The 15,376-nt window shown below is 43.6% G+C and overlaps 1 protein-coding gene across 2 annotated transcripts in view; it reads left to right on the top strand.

Moving 5' to 3' along the window:
- The window catches only part of LOC111155440 (tripartite motif containing 55), a 42,422-nt gene that overhangs the window by 1,822 nt on the left and 25,224 nt on the right, over nt 1-15,376 (top strand). For both annotated transcript variants that reach the window (XM_022515598.1, XM_022515597.1), the window contains exons 3-4: nt 5,407-5,572; nt 7,596-7,691. In XM_022515598.1, the coding sequence (XP_022371306.1) occupies nt 5,407-5,572; nt 7,596-7,691 (262 nt within the window). The remainder of the gene's footprint in view (nt 1-5,406; nt 5,573-7,595; nt 7,692-15,376) is intronic.

Below are 15,376 nucleotides of genomic sequence, written 5' to 3'. Positions count from 1 at the left end.
GTTCATTCCTAGAAGGCATGGTGTGAAGAGCCCTTTTCAATTGTACACAGGTCAGTCCGGTCCACAAAGCTCGATAGCAATATTGAGACCATCTGGAAATGAACTTATTGTGATTCTTATTAGGAGACATGTATTTATGGAACATCTGCAGCACCCTAAGAGCCTTGCACTCTTAAAAGGAAAGCTGTTCTATAAATCTAACATATAATTATTATAATCATTATGGCTATTAGTTTCTGCTTAAGATTCAAACTAAATTAGATAGTGCCAGGATCTAGATTGAATTGGGGAAGAAGAGTAATTGCCGATGACATATTGCAGAGACATGGAGTTAGCTATTCCCTTGCTTCCACAGTCTCTGGAGAAGAAAGAAAGTGCTATTGTTGCTGCTGTTGCTTCACAGATCTGATCAGATTATATTTCGTTACTTTAAAATGCAAGTACACACACTGTCTCTTAAAAAAAAATCAGTCAATTAATAACCCAGACAATTATTAAGGGTGTTTATATAACACAGATTCAGTGCCTAGTACAGTGTCTTGCATGGAATGGCTACTTTCTAAGGGCCCATTGACAAAGCAACACCACAAAGCTTCTTACATGTCCTATTTATTGCAGTAATTTCATTTTGCTACTTGCTACAGTGAGAGCTTGAGATATGGGAAATAATAGCAATAGTGTTATGAAATGCAGAGAAGAGATAGTAAAACTTGCAGCGTTAGCAAACCCAAAAGATACATCCTTACTTTAACCATAAAGTCTACATGCGCATTTGCCAAAAAAAGTGCCCAGGTGAGCAAACTGTATGAAAGTAACGAACCAAATTTCCAACCATAAAGCTCATAACGGCATGCCCTAGTGGTGTTTTTCTGATTGTCAAGTTCTTGTGCTGTTATTTCTTGAACTTGAGACCTGCCTTTGGGACACTTTTACTTGGTGGCGAAACCACAAGTTGCAAAGAGGGCCCAGGTGTTTCTGTTTGGGCATAAACCCAGGTGTTCCCTGGAGACAGGCAGCCTTGCCAGCCCAGGAGCCTGAGCCTCAGAGTCCATTAGGCAATCTGAGAACAACCTTGGATAACAGAGTGAGAGGAAACCATTTCTGGCTCACTGTCATTGGGGTGGGGACAGAAAGGAGAGGAGGACTAGAGATTGTAGATCTTGACAACACCTGGCCTTCTTACCTAGACTTCTGCATGGTGCTGAACTAGCTACAGTTTGGGGAGGTGACAAGAAGAGGAATTTATTTTGCTAATGTTAATCATGAAAGTTACAATAAATAACTTTATGATAAGTAAAACTAATATGTGCTGAGTACATGTCAACCGCTGTTCAGGGTCCTTTGCATATGAATCGTGTATAATTCTCTAATTCTCATAACAATCCTGTGAGATTGTGATTATTATTACCTTGTTAGAATTTCTGAATATTTCACTGAAGCCAAGTCGTATATAATTTAGACATTCAAATAGTATGAGACCGCTAAGGAGGCCTCCACTCTCATCCCACTCTCTACCCCCAAGTCTCACTCTCCAGAGCCAGACACTTTTCATTGTTTTAGCTATTTTTCTGTTATCGCCCAGTGACATCTGTACACTACGACTATATGCCCATTTCAATTTGACATTCTCTACCGACATTTCACTGCGGACGATCAGGACAGTGTCCTCACATGGCTGGGCTTTGCCTACTTGCACTCTTCCTGGGCTGAAGCTTTGTTTCCTAGGACCTGTTCTTCTCTTCGCTGGTTTATTCTGTTGTTTTTGTGGACCACATTCTCAAGTATCTCCCCAAATATGCAGAAAGCGCACTGCTTTGCAATCTCCTACACACTGTGCCTTCTGAGTACTTGGCTTCCGCAGTTCCAGAGCCTTCCTCGGGTTCCACGGCTGGGGTCAGCTTGCTCCTTGCAGGCTTCTCCCCTGCAGGCGCTTCGCAGAAATAAGATGCAACTCGAGCAGCTCACTTCCCTTCATCCAGATGTTCTCAGTTTCTAACATTTGGTCAACATCTCTCATCTGCTGTCATCCTGCTCATTTTTTGTCCTTATCGATTTATACTAGGATGTGATTCTTAAGATTTCCTCGCTCTCATTTTAGCGGGATTTCCACAGAAAATACAGATTAAAAAGGCATAGGTTCATTCTGCTGTATTTAATTAGAAGACCCTCGGGCCAATTTTCAGATATGAATCAAAGTGGAACCTAAAAAGAGGTTAAGTAACGTGCCCGAAGCCACACACCTGCCACGCGGAGAAGCTCAGCTGGACTTGAACTTGGAGAGCAGTTCCACTCAAAAGGCACTGCCTGCCATATATCGCCGAGACCAGGTGCCCACCCTTCAGGAAACTCCGTGTTGGTCCCCACCTCCTGAGGCCAGAGGCAGCAGGCTCCAGACTCCTTGCAGCAGGTCCCCACCAAATGGCCAGGGGCCTCTGTCCACATCTGGAGCGGAGGCCTGAGCCACTACTGTGAGCTCAGACACTCTCACCTCATGAAGAGGCATTTGCATTATATTTACATCATATTTATACCCTGTTTGACCCAAGTCTGAGATATGTGTTAAATTGTCTAAAGATTTCTATTATATACCCACTTATAAGCGGGGGATGCCTCCGGGCCCGTGCTGCCACCTAAGGAAGAAAAACCTGATAAGAAATATGGGAAGTAGTTCTCAACCTGTATCACATTATGGAAAAATAATCACAATCAAAACTAAACATACAGCCTTATGGCTATTGCCACATTTTTAGTGTTTACGTATACTGTGTGTTTATTTATATATATATATATATATATATATATATACATATATATATATATATATATATATATACATATATATATATATAGTATATCTATATGTATTGTGTATATATACACTCACGTACCTGAGCTCTGGTCAGAGCTGTTGACATCAGAATAGCACATGGGACACAGGCTGCCATCAGGAAGTGCTGCAGGGAGATGAGCCACAAAAGCATCACCTGTGCTATTTTCCAGTGAATGTGCTCCAGGCATTTGCTTGACATTTATTATTACAAGACAGAGATGCATGGTAGGGAAGGTATTGGAGGTGGAGAAGCTTTTGAGCAGGCAAAGAGCAAACCACCACTCCTAGTCTCTAGATAACCCCCAAAGGGCTTTGTCACTTATAAATGGAGTCTTCAGAATGTTGTCTGGCCTCTTCCTTTGAGGCTCACGAGTGCCAAGTGACCCTGGGCTTTCCCCATATTTCACATGCCTTCCCCAGATGAGTGGTCTTTATGTTTGAGCACAAGGAATACTGTCCATTAATCTGGAAAATTCTCTCATTTGTCATTCATTCAACAAATATTTACTGAGTACCCATTCTGTGCAAGGCATTGCTCTGGGCGCTGGGGTTTCTGCAAAAAAAGACAGGCCTGTCCTCGTGGAGCTCACATTTTGGTGGAGCAAACAGACCTGAGCAGAGTTTACTTTTCTCAGTTGACTTCCAAGAATATAGCAGAAATTCAAGTCAGGAGGCCACCGACTTTATGGAAAACATATGGCTGCAAGACCAGGCAGAAATTCCTTTTACAAAACCAGATTCTGAAGTCTTGAAGCTAAAAGCCCATATAAATTTCCTTACCAGACCCAGGGCTTCTCCCTACAGCCTAATATCATGACTTGACCACCTAGTGATTTATAGATGTAAATCAGTATATTCTCCACCTTTCCCTGAGTTTCTGGGGCTGCAGCTACATGGTACCCCATCAACAGCAATGGTTTTCCAACCATTTTATTCATGTCTCACAGTAGAAGTACATTTTACATTGTGATACAGTGACCATTACATACATAGATGGAGAGATAGATATGAAATATATACTTTTGTTTCCAGTGTACTTAGATACGTGTACACATACACACAAATACGTACATACATACACATCTATGTACAACAGAAACAAAAGTTTCACATACCATTACCTTATTCTTACTACGTGTAGTTCACAGTATTTACTGTTCTATTTTACTGTGATTTTAACGATGTTGGTGATGACCCTGAAATTGATTTCAAGGCCCATAATAATCAATTTCATGGCCCATGAAAACCTGCAGTTTTTAAAAAGTGGATCTTGATAACAATAGAAAAACTCAGTCTCAAATCTTTTAAATAACCATGCTTTTAAATAACTATGTGTTTGGGAATGTGAGGAAAGGCTATGGATTTGTATTTACATTTTTCAGGCACCTCTGAAAACTATTAACAACCTTGGTCGTTAGATAGGATATGTAAGAATTCCAGGTTTTTGCAGAAGTAGGCTACACCCACATCTCTCACCATGCTCTCCAGAGAGGGCCTAGAACACCATGGCTTGGCATAATTTTGATCTTGATCATAATACATAAGCCACGCTGATCGTTAGGGGAACATACAGGGCCCTACCATGTGCTGTGAACTTGGGCCGTTCCAGGTGATTCTACAGCTAACAGGTTGTTCTTAAATAGCAATGACTTGTCTCTCCCGTTCCATGCTTTCATTCTTCATTGCTTGGTCATCATCTCACTAACACATACAAATCCAATGCTCCATTATTACCTGTTGCAGTTCTGAAAAGTCTTGGCGGGTGCTGAACTGTTGGGAAAACGGAAACTTGGGGATTATCTGTGAGAACCTTACGTCTAAAGTTACCACCATGTCCCAGAACAGCATTTTGCATTTTCTTATTGCTTCGAGTACTGTTCACCTTCACTGAGCACATACTAGCCACTCTTAATCTTAATCAGTTATTTGTGTGTCATTTTCTGAACAGCAGAAAGAGACCCAAACAAATTAATGGAGCACCTGTTGACATTTTCCTTCTTACACAGAGCTTCTTCTCACCAGTGTCCAGACTAGTAATCAGAGACTTGGACTCCTCCAGCCCACTCCCCTCCTCCTTGTGGTGGGAAGGGTGTTTGCCGGAGGCTAGAGAGTTGGGATCTAGAGGCTCTGCAAGCCTGGGGATAAATTTGAGGCTTAGAGTTTCAGCCACTTCTCCTTCTTTACCCATAATTGGAAAGTATCTCAAGAGACTTTTGAGTGTGTGTGGAGACAGTTGCTGGAGCACACTCCGAACACAAAAGCCCGCTGTCCAACTTTCAGGAATTCCACTCACGTGTTTTAAACCTTCAATAACTTGAAATCATCCATGATGGGAACACTCACCACAGAAATTGTCAAATGCTACAGGTCAGAGTATCCGTGTCCTATCCCTTCCCTCAGGCTGGTTGTTAGAAATCTAGCAGCATGCCACTGCCAAGCCCACAGGGCAACTAAATTTGGAGGGCTCTGAACACAAGAAGGGTACCCCGGGAGTTTTCTGGAATAGCAATGCTAATCACCCCTCTCTGTTTTGCCCCAATGGGAGCTAACACGTGCATCTGCCTACCTCCTCCCAGACCAGAAAAGAAGTCCGACCAGCCCATGTGTGAGGAGCATGAGGAGGAACGCATCAACATCTACTGTCTGAACTGTGAGGTGCCTACCTGCTCTCTGTGCAAGGTCTTCGGGGCACACAAGGATTGCCAGGTGGCACCCCTAACTCACGTGTTCCAGAGGCAGAAGGTAACACAGCACCCAGCTCCTCCTTTGCAGCCCCTTCCCAGGTCCTGCAGAATTGGCTCCCTTTGCTGAAGGGGACCAGCCCAAGTCACACAGTCCTGAGGCCCAGAGGCGCGGACGGTGGAGCGGGAAGGGGCACAGTGCTGGTGAGCACGTGGCCACTGGCTAGATCCCCTGGAAAGGAAGGGGACTGCTAGAGAAGGAAGGGGTGCCAAGGGTCAGAAAGGTGCGCAGAGGGCAAGGGTTGCTGTTTTTTGGGCACCTCGGAGGCTGCTGAAGACAAGCAGTGTGCTGGCCCCTGGTCTGAGCTATTTGAAGTTCAGACTCTAGATATGAAAAGGATAACTTTTCACTCCGGGCACAGAAACGTTTCTTCATTTGCTAACAAAATGTTCTGTTTGCCACACCCCTCCCAGGCCTTCTCTCCCTACTCTCTCTCCTACTGTATTAGGCTTCAAGGCTGGGTCAGGCTGGCCTCCTGGCCTTTGCCGCAAGGCCAGTTGCTGAAAGGCCCTCCTCTCCCCACTACCCTACCGTTTGGCACATACCCCCACCCCAGGGCCCTAGCCTCAGGCGCTCTCACTGTGACCAACAATAGTTTGTCCCCCAGCTTATCACTGACCTGCCAACCTGGTTTCATCCATTGGCAAGTAGCAGTGTGCCCAGTTAATGCAAATAAACAGCCGGTGATGTGCTCAGAGAGATGAGCTGCTCCCACACCTAGACCTTGAGTGGCTCCATAGCCGGCTTCTTTCTGTGAAGAATCACAGAGCCCATATTTGGTCAGTGCTTTACGTGTGAGGATCAGAGTTGGAATCAAAAACCTGAAAGCCAATCTTTCGGACAATACCAGTCATAACCAGTGAGTACTAGCTGCTAAAGAAGCAGGACTTAGCAAGATATCTGTAATATTTATTTATTTTTCCATCCACTTAACGATCTATTTCCCCTTTTTCTTTCCACACCCGCCCAACCTGCCCAAGTCATGGTATGTTAGAACCAACGGTTCTTGTTTCCCACTGTTCCCCTCAGAGCCCTAGAAACTCACGTGGGATGGACAGAAGGACAGGCTGGCAGGACTTCCACCTGCTCCTGTTTGGGCAAAGCAGCTTCACTTTTACGTACTGGAATTCCATATTAGCTTCGTTTTGAAGAAAGTGTTCTGAGGCTTTAAAATGTTTTATAACCACTATTCAAGTCCAATTTTCTCACTTTATATCTGAGAAAATTAGGGTCCAAATTGATTACAACTTTGCCCAACATCGTAAGGAAATTAAAGGCAGAGTTGGACAAAGCAGGTATGTGTCCTAAGTCCCCACTCAGTGCTGCCTGGTGGTCCACAGCCGGTCTAGGAAAGCGCTAAGTACAAACAGTGGCGTCTCTTTGAGTCAAAAGAGGAAAGGGATTTCAAGTTGAAAATTTTGCCCTAGAACCGTCTAATGTTTCAGCTTCAAGTTTGTAATGACTGAGTCTTGTCTATATGTATTTGTGCACCTAACACATAGAAGGTGCATAGTATGTTCTATCTATTGTCCATAATTCAGGGTTTATCATTTTTTTTAGCAGGGTCACAGTCTCCATTAAGAATCTGGTGACAGGGGCACCTGGGTGGCTCAGTGGGTTAAAGCTCTGCTTTCGGCTCAGGTCATGATCCCAGAGTCCTGGGATCAAGCCCCACATCGGGCTCTCTGCTCAGCGGGGAATCTGCTTCCTCCTCTCTCTCTGCCTACTTGTGATCTCCATCTGTCAAATAAATAAATAAAATCTTTAAAAAAAAAAAAGAAAGAAGAATCTGGTGACAACTATGAAACCTCTTTCCAGACAAATGCACTTATATACACATGTATATACAGAAGTTTAGTTACAAGACCAGGAGGTTGTCCAGCCTTCTGAGCCTCACTGTTACTCCTAAGGGGTTCAATGGACCCTGCATTAGGAATCCCTGAAGACAATACTGTGATTTATCTGCAATCAGTACTGACTAGAAAACTCTTAAAATCTTGCATGCCTCTCTTCCCTTCATTAGTCTGAGCTCAGTGACGGCATCGCTGTCCTCGTGGGAAGCAATGACCGAGTCCAGGGAGTGATCAGTCAGCTGGAGGACACCTGTAAAACTATTGAGGTAGGTCAAGCAACTCCAACAAAATATAAACAAATCCTGAACTCCTGGGGGAGGGGGGTTGTGACCGCCTCATGCCACCCAAACTTTCCATACAGAATGACCCCTTTCCTCATAGGTCTCTCCAACACTCTCCTGGCTCATGAAGACAAGTTACCACATGAGTCAACAAGGCAGATTTTGCCACATTTACTAGTATGATTGTGACATTTGTTGCTCTTTCTTGGTTAACCCATTTGGAAAGATGAGCTACAGGAAAAATCAATTCCCAATAATGCAAAAGAGTGTTGTCCACCATGGACAGTTTTTTTGGTGGAAATCCAAACGGTCCTAAGACACACTAGTTAGTGCTTTGGAAAATCCCATGCAGGTTCAAGGTACCTATCTGTGCTCTGACAGCAGGACCACAGGGGGGACAGCAGGAGGAGACAGATGTGTCTGACTGTGGTTAGAGAATGATTTGGTAGCTGGGAGCTCACTGAGACCAGAGTTCTGGCTCATCCATCCCTGCCCTCTGCCTGGCCCAGTGCCTCGGACATAAGAAACACTCAGTACAAACTCAAACACATGCATGAATGGCTGGCTGCATAGCTCACACATAAGTCTGACCTATAAGAAATACTTCAAGGGGCGCCTGGGTGGCTCAGTGGGTTAAGCCGCTGCCTTCGGCTCAGGTCGTGGTCTCAGGGTCCTGGGATCGAGCCCCGCATCAGGCTCTCTGCTCAGCAGGGAGCCTGCTTCCTCCTCTCTCTCTGCCTGCCTCTCTGCCTGCTTGTGATCTCTCTCTGTCAAATAAATAAATAAAAAAAATCTTAAAAAAAAAAAAAAAAGAAATACTTCAAATCCACCCTTCCTCAAGATCCAAAATAAAGTGCGTAATTGCTGAAGGCAGAATTCTGAAGCCTCAGAGATTTTGCTATGTGGCAAGTATGTTGTCAAGTACTAAAGATTCACAGAGTAGTGAAGCCGGGTGGCCCAGAGGGCAGGAGCAAGACCTGGCTGTGTGCAGCTCTCTGGATCTGTAACCTGGAGCCATTTATTGCCATCTCCCTGCTTTAAGTTTTGGGGTTACTTGTTTTTTTTCACTTGGGCCTCAGGTGCAATGTTGAGGCATTGTTCTTATTGCTGTGGGCAAGGCTCCTCTCATTATTTATTTCCTTTCATCCCCATTTCCCACTCTCTTCTCTGTAAATAACCACTCTAATATGTTTGGTGTTCTGTTTACCTACTCTTATAAAATCTTTATCGTTTTATATACATGCCTTTTACTTTTATAAATGGTATTGTTCTATCTTTCTCATTCTGCTTATTACTTTTTTTAAACTAAGCATTGGGTTTTAAGATCCATTCTCATGTACATTCAATCCCTCATTCTCCTTTGTAAAAATGAGACATAGTGCCCATTTTATAGAGTTACTGTGGGAAATTAAGCATAAACAAAATGCTTACCACAGTGCCTAGTACATGGTGAATGCCTGGTAAGTACCCCATTTTCATTATGTTATCGTTAGAAAGGCAAATTCTATCAAAAGCCCAAGGCGGGTTCCTAGAGGATGATTTCAAGAGACTGGCCATAATCATCTCATTTTAGATTTACACATCATTAAAATCAATGTCCTCTCTTCTCCATGCTCATATTCCTGAAAAGAACATGATAAATCTGAGATCCATTTATAGAAGAAAAGTTTTCTCTTGGCGAAGAACCCAACGAGATTACAAAGTGGACATTATAAACTCTTCTCGTTTTGCTTACTTACAGTAAAGGGCCAATACAACTGAATCAGTAAGCCATGAATCAGCACTCCAGTGTGGTACCGTGTTGACTGTTCAGTGTATAAATAGGAGCATGTTGCTTGTGGGCGAGTGAGGTAATCTCTATACTCATCTCTGGTCAGGCCTTCATCGGAGACCTCCGTCCAGGACGTAGGGGCTGCGGTACACAAACAGGAGAAAAGCTCTGTGGGTCACCTTTGGCCTTGAGCAAACAACTCTGGCTCCATTTAGCCAGTCTCAGAGGACACTGAAAGGGCGAGGAAAGATTTGACAACTGCTTTTCTTCCTGGAGGCCAGTCAGGGGGACAAGAGGAAGCAGCTGTTTTTTCTTTCATTGAGAACAAGACAAGAAGGAACAGGTTTGAAGTTAAGTCGACAGAAGGGATTTAGTGCAGATATCAGGAGGAACTTCCTGGCAGTGGAGGTCGGGGTTAGGACTCCTCTTATTCCTGATAAAAGCATTCATCAAACATGACACACGTTTACAAGTATTTTCACAGGTTACTAGAGGAGTATAACGGTTTCCTGTAGGGCTTTCTGATGAAGCTGTAAATTGGCAAGAGTCATAAATGTGTCCATCCCTTTTACCTATTTATTTTATTTCTGGGATCTTACCTTAAGGAAATAAAACTGTATAGAATGTATATATTCATAAATAACCCTCATATACATTTATAGGGGGAGAAAACCCCAGAAACCAAAAGGTTAGGAGCAGTGAACAGTGGGTCTACTGCCTTCCTTATATATTCCTATATTACACATTTTTCTAAAGTGAGCCTGACATTTTTAATAACCAATAAAATAAAGGATGAATGAATGTGTTTCAGATAAGCACAGTCCTTTCAGATCAGTTTGGTGGCTTATCTGAAGATGTAGGTATTGGCTCAGCGCCTCATGGGGGTCTCTGATTTTAGGATCCCTACTTGATGCAAATATCCTCCATTTGAAGAGGCCAGAGGCCAGAGACCCTGCAGCTAATGGCCACAGGGTGCACCTCTAAACCTCGAGATGATCTCCATAGAGCCAGGACCATATCAGTGGCAAAACACCAGAGGATCCCTTTGTGTGTGCCAGCCTGCAAGGCAGCATGTCATGAAGCACCACAGGTTCTTGGCTTGGAGTGAAATGGTCCAACTTTACAGAGCTGGTGAATTCTGCACCGGAGTTCAGGTCACAGAGCTCCTGTTCTCCCATCTTCCCTGGGGTGGTTATTTTCCTGCCTGGCTTTGCTCACCATCTGCCTGGAAACATTTTCTGGGAAGCCAGGAGTGACTCTTGGCCAGGGGGTGGGGAGCTGTTGTTAAAGAATTCTCTCTTCTGATTGGCGAAGAACCCCTTAGGGATGGGAAATGGAGTAGTCCCTGGGTGGGCACTATCCTTCCCTAATTACCTCGCCTCTTCCCACTTGGGACCCTGACACCTGCCCTTTGGTAAGAGTGTCCATCCCTCACCCATGTCTAATTTTGTCCCTGATCATGTAATGTCTTGCAGGGCTGGTCTGGTCAGGCACCCGGCCCAGGACCAGCCCTGGGGAGCTGCTGAGCTTAGGCTAAATCACACTATGGACTTCTTATTACCCTTCAAAAATAATGTATGCAGTTGATGTGGGTTTACAATGATTCTGAGTGGCTTTGAGAAGGACTGTAGTCACGGAAGGCCAGTCTGAACTGTGTCAAAAGGGGGAGTGGCATTTTTTTCTCAAGTTGTGGGCTGGCAGTGTGTAAAGGAGCCTTCAGTCTTTTTAGCTGAATGTGGCTAACCTGGCTGAATGTGGCTCAGCCTGAGACACTCCCAGAGCTCTCTAGTTCAGGTTGTTGGAGGGCCTTCTAGACTGTTCTAGACAAGCCCAGCAAGATCTGGAGCCACACCTGCCTTTCCAGGCCAGGAAATGTTCTCGGACAGGCTTTGACTTGGAAAGAGGGCTGCTGGTTGGAGTAGACAAGTACACTGCCTTCAGAGCTCTCTTGCTTCCAGAAAAATGTGCTTGGCTTTCCTTCCTCGTCCCTAGAAATCATAACCTCCGTCTTACAGTCTTTACAAAGGGCACTTATCCTATGTCACTGGACACCCAAGAGAGTAGGCTATTAATACTAGCCTCCTGAGGCAGGCAGGCAGGCCTAGAAATAATCCTGCTTTGTATGGATGCATGTCTAAAGAAAACAGCTACAAGTTGAATAATAAATATTTGACCTTGAGCATTTCCATTATCTGAAAAATGACAACTTTAATAAGTCCTCCAATGATTTTTGCAATGAAAACAAATCTATTATACTTACAAAACAATAATTTTACCCAAATAGCTTTTGGGACTTTGTCCATGCAGTTACAAATATGAAGTCTAAATATAAGAATCATTTTTATAAGCATGCCAGAATTTTTAAGGAAACATTTTAAAGGCAATAGAACATAGGCTTAAAAGACCAGGCTTCAGAATTTGAATTTTAGTGGTCATTTAACTATATGACCTTTGGAAGTGGCTTAAGCCCTTTGTCCCTCAACTTCCTCACTGGTCTAGTGGGGTTAGAAATAAGTTCTTCACAGTGTTATTGTGATGCCTAAGTTGGGGAAAAAGGCACAGGTCAGGGCCTTGATTAAGTTACCTCCTATTATTCTCGCAGTTAGCTTGGAAAGAACACACTTATGGTAATGATGCTAATAATTGTTTGAACCACTGGGGCATTGGGACCATCTTTTAAATGGTGTCAGAATAAGACTATCATGGTCTTGGTCGATTATGATGTGGGGCTCAGTAAGCAACCCCTTTCAGACAGAAAAACTGAACATGAACAGTAGAAGATAGTAGCCCTATTCTTGATCTAAGAGGCTTGGAGGTAACTTAAAATATTGGGAGAGGAGGCTAAGGCTCTTCTGGGAAACGCGTTGACTCTCCACTGCAGACAGGAGCAAATTAAAGAACTGCTCATCTCACCGTGCTCTTGTGGCTTTCACTGAGCCAGAGGGGTACAGGGCCCTCTGCTTTACAGAATTTACTCAAGGAGCTTCTAAATGGTATGGACAGACACCCCAGGAGTAAGCTTTAGCGATCCCATGAATTAGAACATAATTGTTCTTCTAACACGAAGTGGGTGGCAACATGGTAACAGTAGAAAACAGCATGAATTTGGGAGTCCCGAGCCCTACGGTCCCTGGGTAGAGTTGCTTCACGGAGCACTGCACAAGCCACCCCACTGACAGGAGAGGGGCTGAACTCCGGCTCATGTGCCTGGAAGGAACATGTTCTCCTCATTTGTCTTCTCTAGTGTAGCCCGGCACAGACCCAGCTGCTCATCCTACTCTGCACTCCTGGGACTTCTCTCAGGTGCTAGGAGTTGAGGCCTTAGGAGGAAAGGGTCGGCTGATTTCCTCAGGAGACTATTCCTACCTTAAGATAGTCTGAGTGGGCCCTCCCAGACCCAGCTGCTGCACCAAACAAGCGTGGGTGTGGATGAGTGGTAGAGGAATGTGGTGGGTCTGTGAATGACCCAGCTAGAGCCAGTTGCTCAGTGACAAGTGGTGGGGCGAAGAGCTTATCTGCAGCTCTATTTTGGTCCCAGAGGCGTGTTCCTTACATGGTAAGAGCAGCGGTTCCAATTGTCTTAGGTTTTCCTGTCATAGCCCTGGCACATTCCCAAACTGGGACTGACATTGCAGGGCCGGGAGATAGGATTTATGTCTTCATGCTGAAGATGACCACCCTGAAATTTGCCAGGAGTGGAAACATTTTAGAGACCGAAGACTGGAATATCTCTACATTTACCTCAGGTCGTCGAGTCTGGAACTATAGAGTCAGAAGGGACCTTGGCAATCACCCAATCCCATCCCTTACTGCAGGGATAAGAAAACCACCCTAAGGCTAAGAGGCTTCCCTCGGGTTGCACGGCTGTTTTTTGCTATCTTCCTTTGAGTACTGAATGAAGCAGAGCCTTGGAGTATAGAAACTTTTGAGGACTGAATATCTCTAGAGACAAGTCATATTTCATTCACTCCGCCATTCAGACAGTCTTTCTCATGTGTGCCCACTATGCCATATTCTGCACACATAATGCTGGGAAGTAGTGATGAACTAAACAGAAAAGTTTACTGCTCCCAGGAAGGTTTTGTTCTAGGAGGGGAGTTAGACCATAAAACCAATAAGTGTTTGGGGGAGACAGTGAGCCCCTGAAAATCTGGCTATTAAAAACAATGGAATGATGGTTCTTTGAGTGGCAGGTTCTATACTCTTTAGTAGAAGAGTGTCTGTAGTTGATTTTTTTCCCTTGGAATGCTTCTTTCTGCAGCTGCATATCTTATATCTTATCATCACTAAAATATAAAGAAGGCTCAAAATTAGAATCTGTCAGTTTTTTTTTTTTTTTTTTTTTTTAAGATTATTTATTTATTTATTTATCTGGCAGAGAGAGATCACAAGTAGGTAGAGAGGCAGGCAGAGAGAGAGGGGGAAGCAGGCTCCCTGCTGAGCAGAGAGCCTGATGCAAGGCTCCATCCCAGGACCCTGGGATCCTGACCTGAGCCAAAGGCAGCGGCTTAACCCCCTGAGCCACCCAGGTGCCCTGAATCTGTCAGTTTTAACATTTCTGTGAAAGCAACAGCTAAACAATGGGTTTTAGATAAATATTAAAGGTTACCTACTCACGTCTAAGGAAATGGCCAAATGATTACCCGGTCTTTTTTCTTTTTAGCCAGATATTATGACATTGGTTGGAAACAGATATTCCACCTGTCATCATTTTGCCATTTTACCACAGTTTTCCCTTTATAAAGTCACCCCTTTTTGGTATATTGCATCCCTACTGGGTTCACCTTAGAGAAGAGATGAATCTTATTTTCATTCAAGGATTACAGACGACTTCTTTTGGTTTTTCTAAGTCTTGGCAGACCCAGGAGGTAGGTCATGTTCCAGTGGGGGTTACACATCAGAAAATACTTGGAGGCAAATACCTAGTGCTTTTGTGATGGAAGTTACTTCAGTCGCTAAACACACTCACACAGGACCCTGTGTACACCCCTGACACACACACACAGGATATGGGAACTGCAGATATCAAAAGGAAGAAAATGGAGAATATTTGAAAAAATAAATTTCAGAGTTCAAAAAGTATGTATCTTGATTCAATTACCATCCAGAGAAGTGGGGGTAAGGAGAAGGTACACAGCCAAGAATTTTTACTGAAGCCTTTTTTTTTCTTAAACCAAGCCTTTTAACTGAAATAAGTGCAAAAGAATGTTAAAAGGGAAAAAAAAAATCTTTGAGGTGAGGAAGTTTTTGTGGAGAACAGATAGAGATGGTTGCTATCATGCTTTTGCAGGTAACAATCATCCTTTAAAGTATGCTACCTGCAGACATTTTGATGAGGCAGAAGTCCACATTTTTCCCATTCCATTTTTCAGGTTACTGGAAAGTCACTGTTGAAAGCATTTCAGGTCCATAGTTACAAAGGCGCAGGAGGTGCTGAAATTCAGAGTAATCACTATAACTAGCAAGCTGGCCTCTAAGAAAATATTTTTCCTCTGTAACATATACCTGTTCCTTAATTACCTCAGAGGGTGAGTCGATAAGCTGAGGTGTTTGTTGTTAGCTGACTTTTGTAGCACTTTGAAGGTCTTGTGGTCCAGAAGGATAGAAAGGCACCCACCTTAGTCTCTCATGTATTGCTTCTACATCGGAGAGTATGAAAAAAATAAAAGAATTTTAATTTCATGGAATATTTCTCATTTGAATTTGACATTAGGTTAACCTGAACATCTCTGGTTCATTTATAAGTCTGTAAGTACAAGTTTCATAATTCCAAGAAAGAAGCATATTTTTCCTTTTTTAGAAACATATTTTTCTGACTCATATTTTGCATTGAATTATACTAAAGGCACATTAAGCAAGAGGAAAAAAAAGAAGGTTTTTTTTTTTATTGTTAGAAAAT

Source organism: Enhydra lutris, unplaced genomic scaffold, assembly GCF_002288905.1.
Source record: "Enhydra lutris kenyoni isolate GAN:26980312 unplaced genomic scaffold, ASM228890v2 scaffoldscaffold41, whole genome shotgun sequence".
Taxonomy (NCBI): Eukaryota; Metazoa; Chordata; class Mammalia; order Carnivora; family Mustelidae; genus Enhydra; species Enhydra lutris.
The sequence above is the reverse complement of the archived record's forward strand: the minus strand, read 5'-3'. Positions and strand labels throughout refer to the sequence as shown.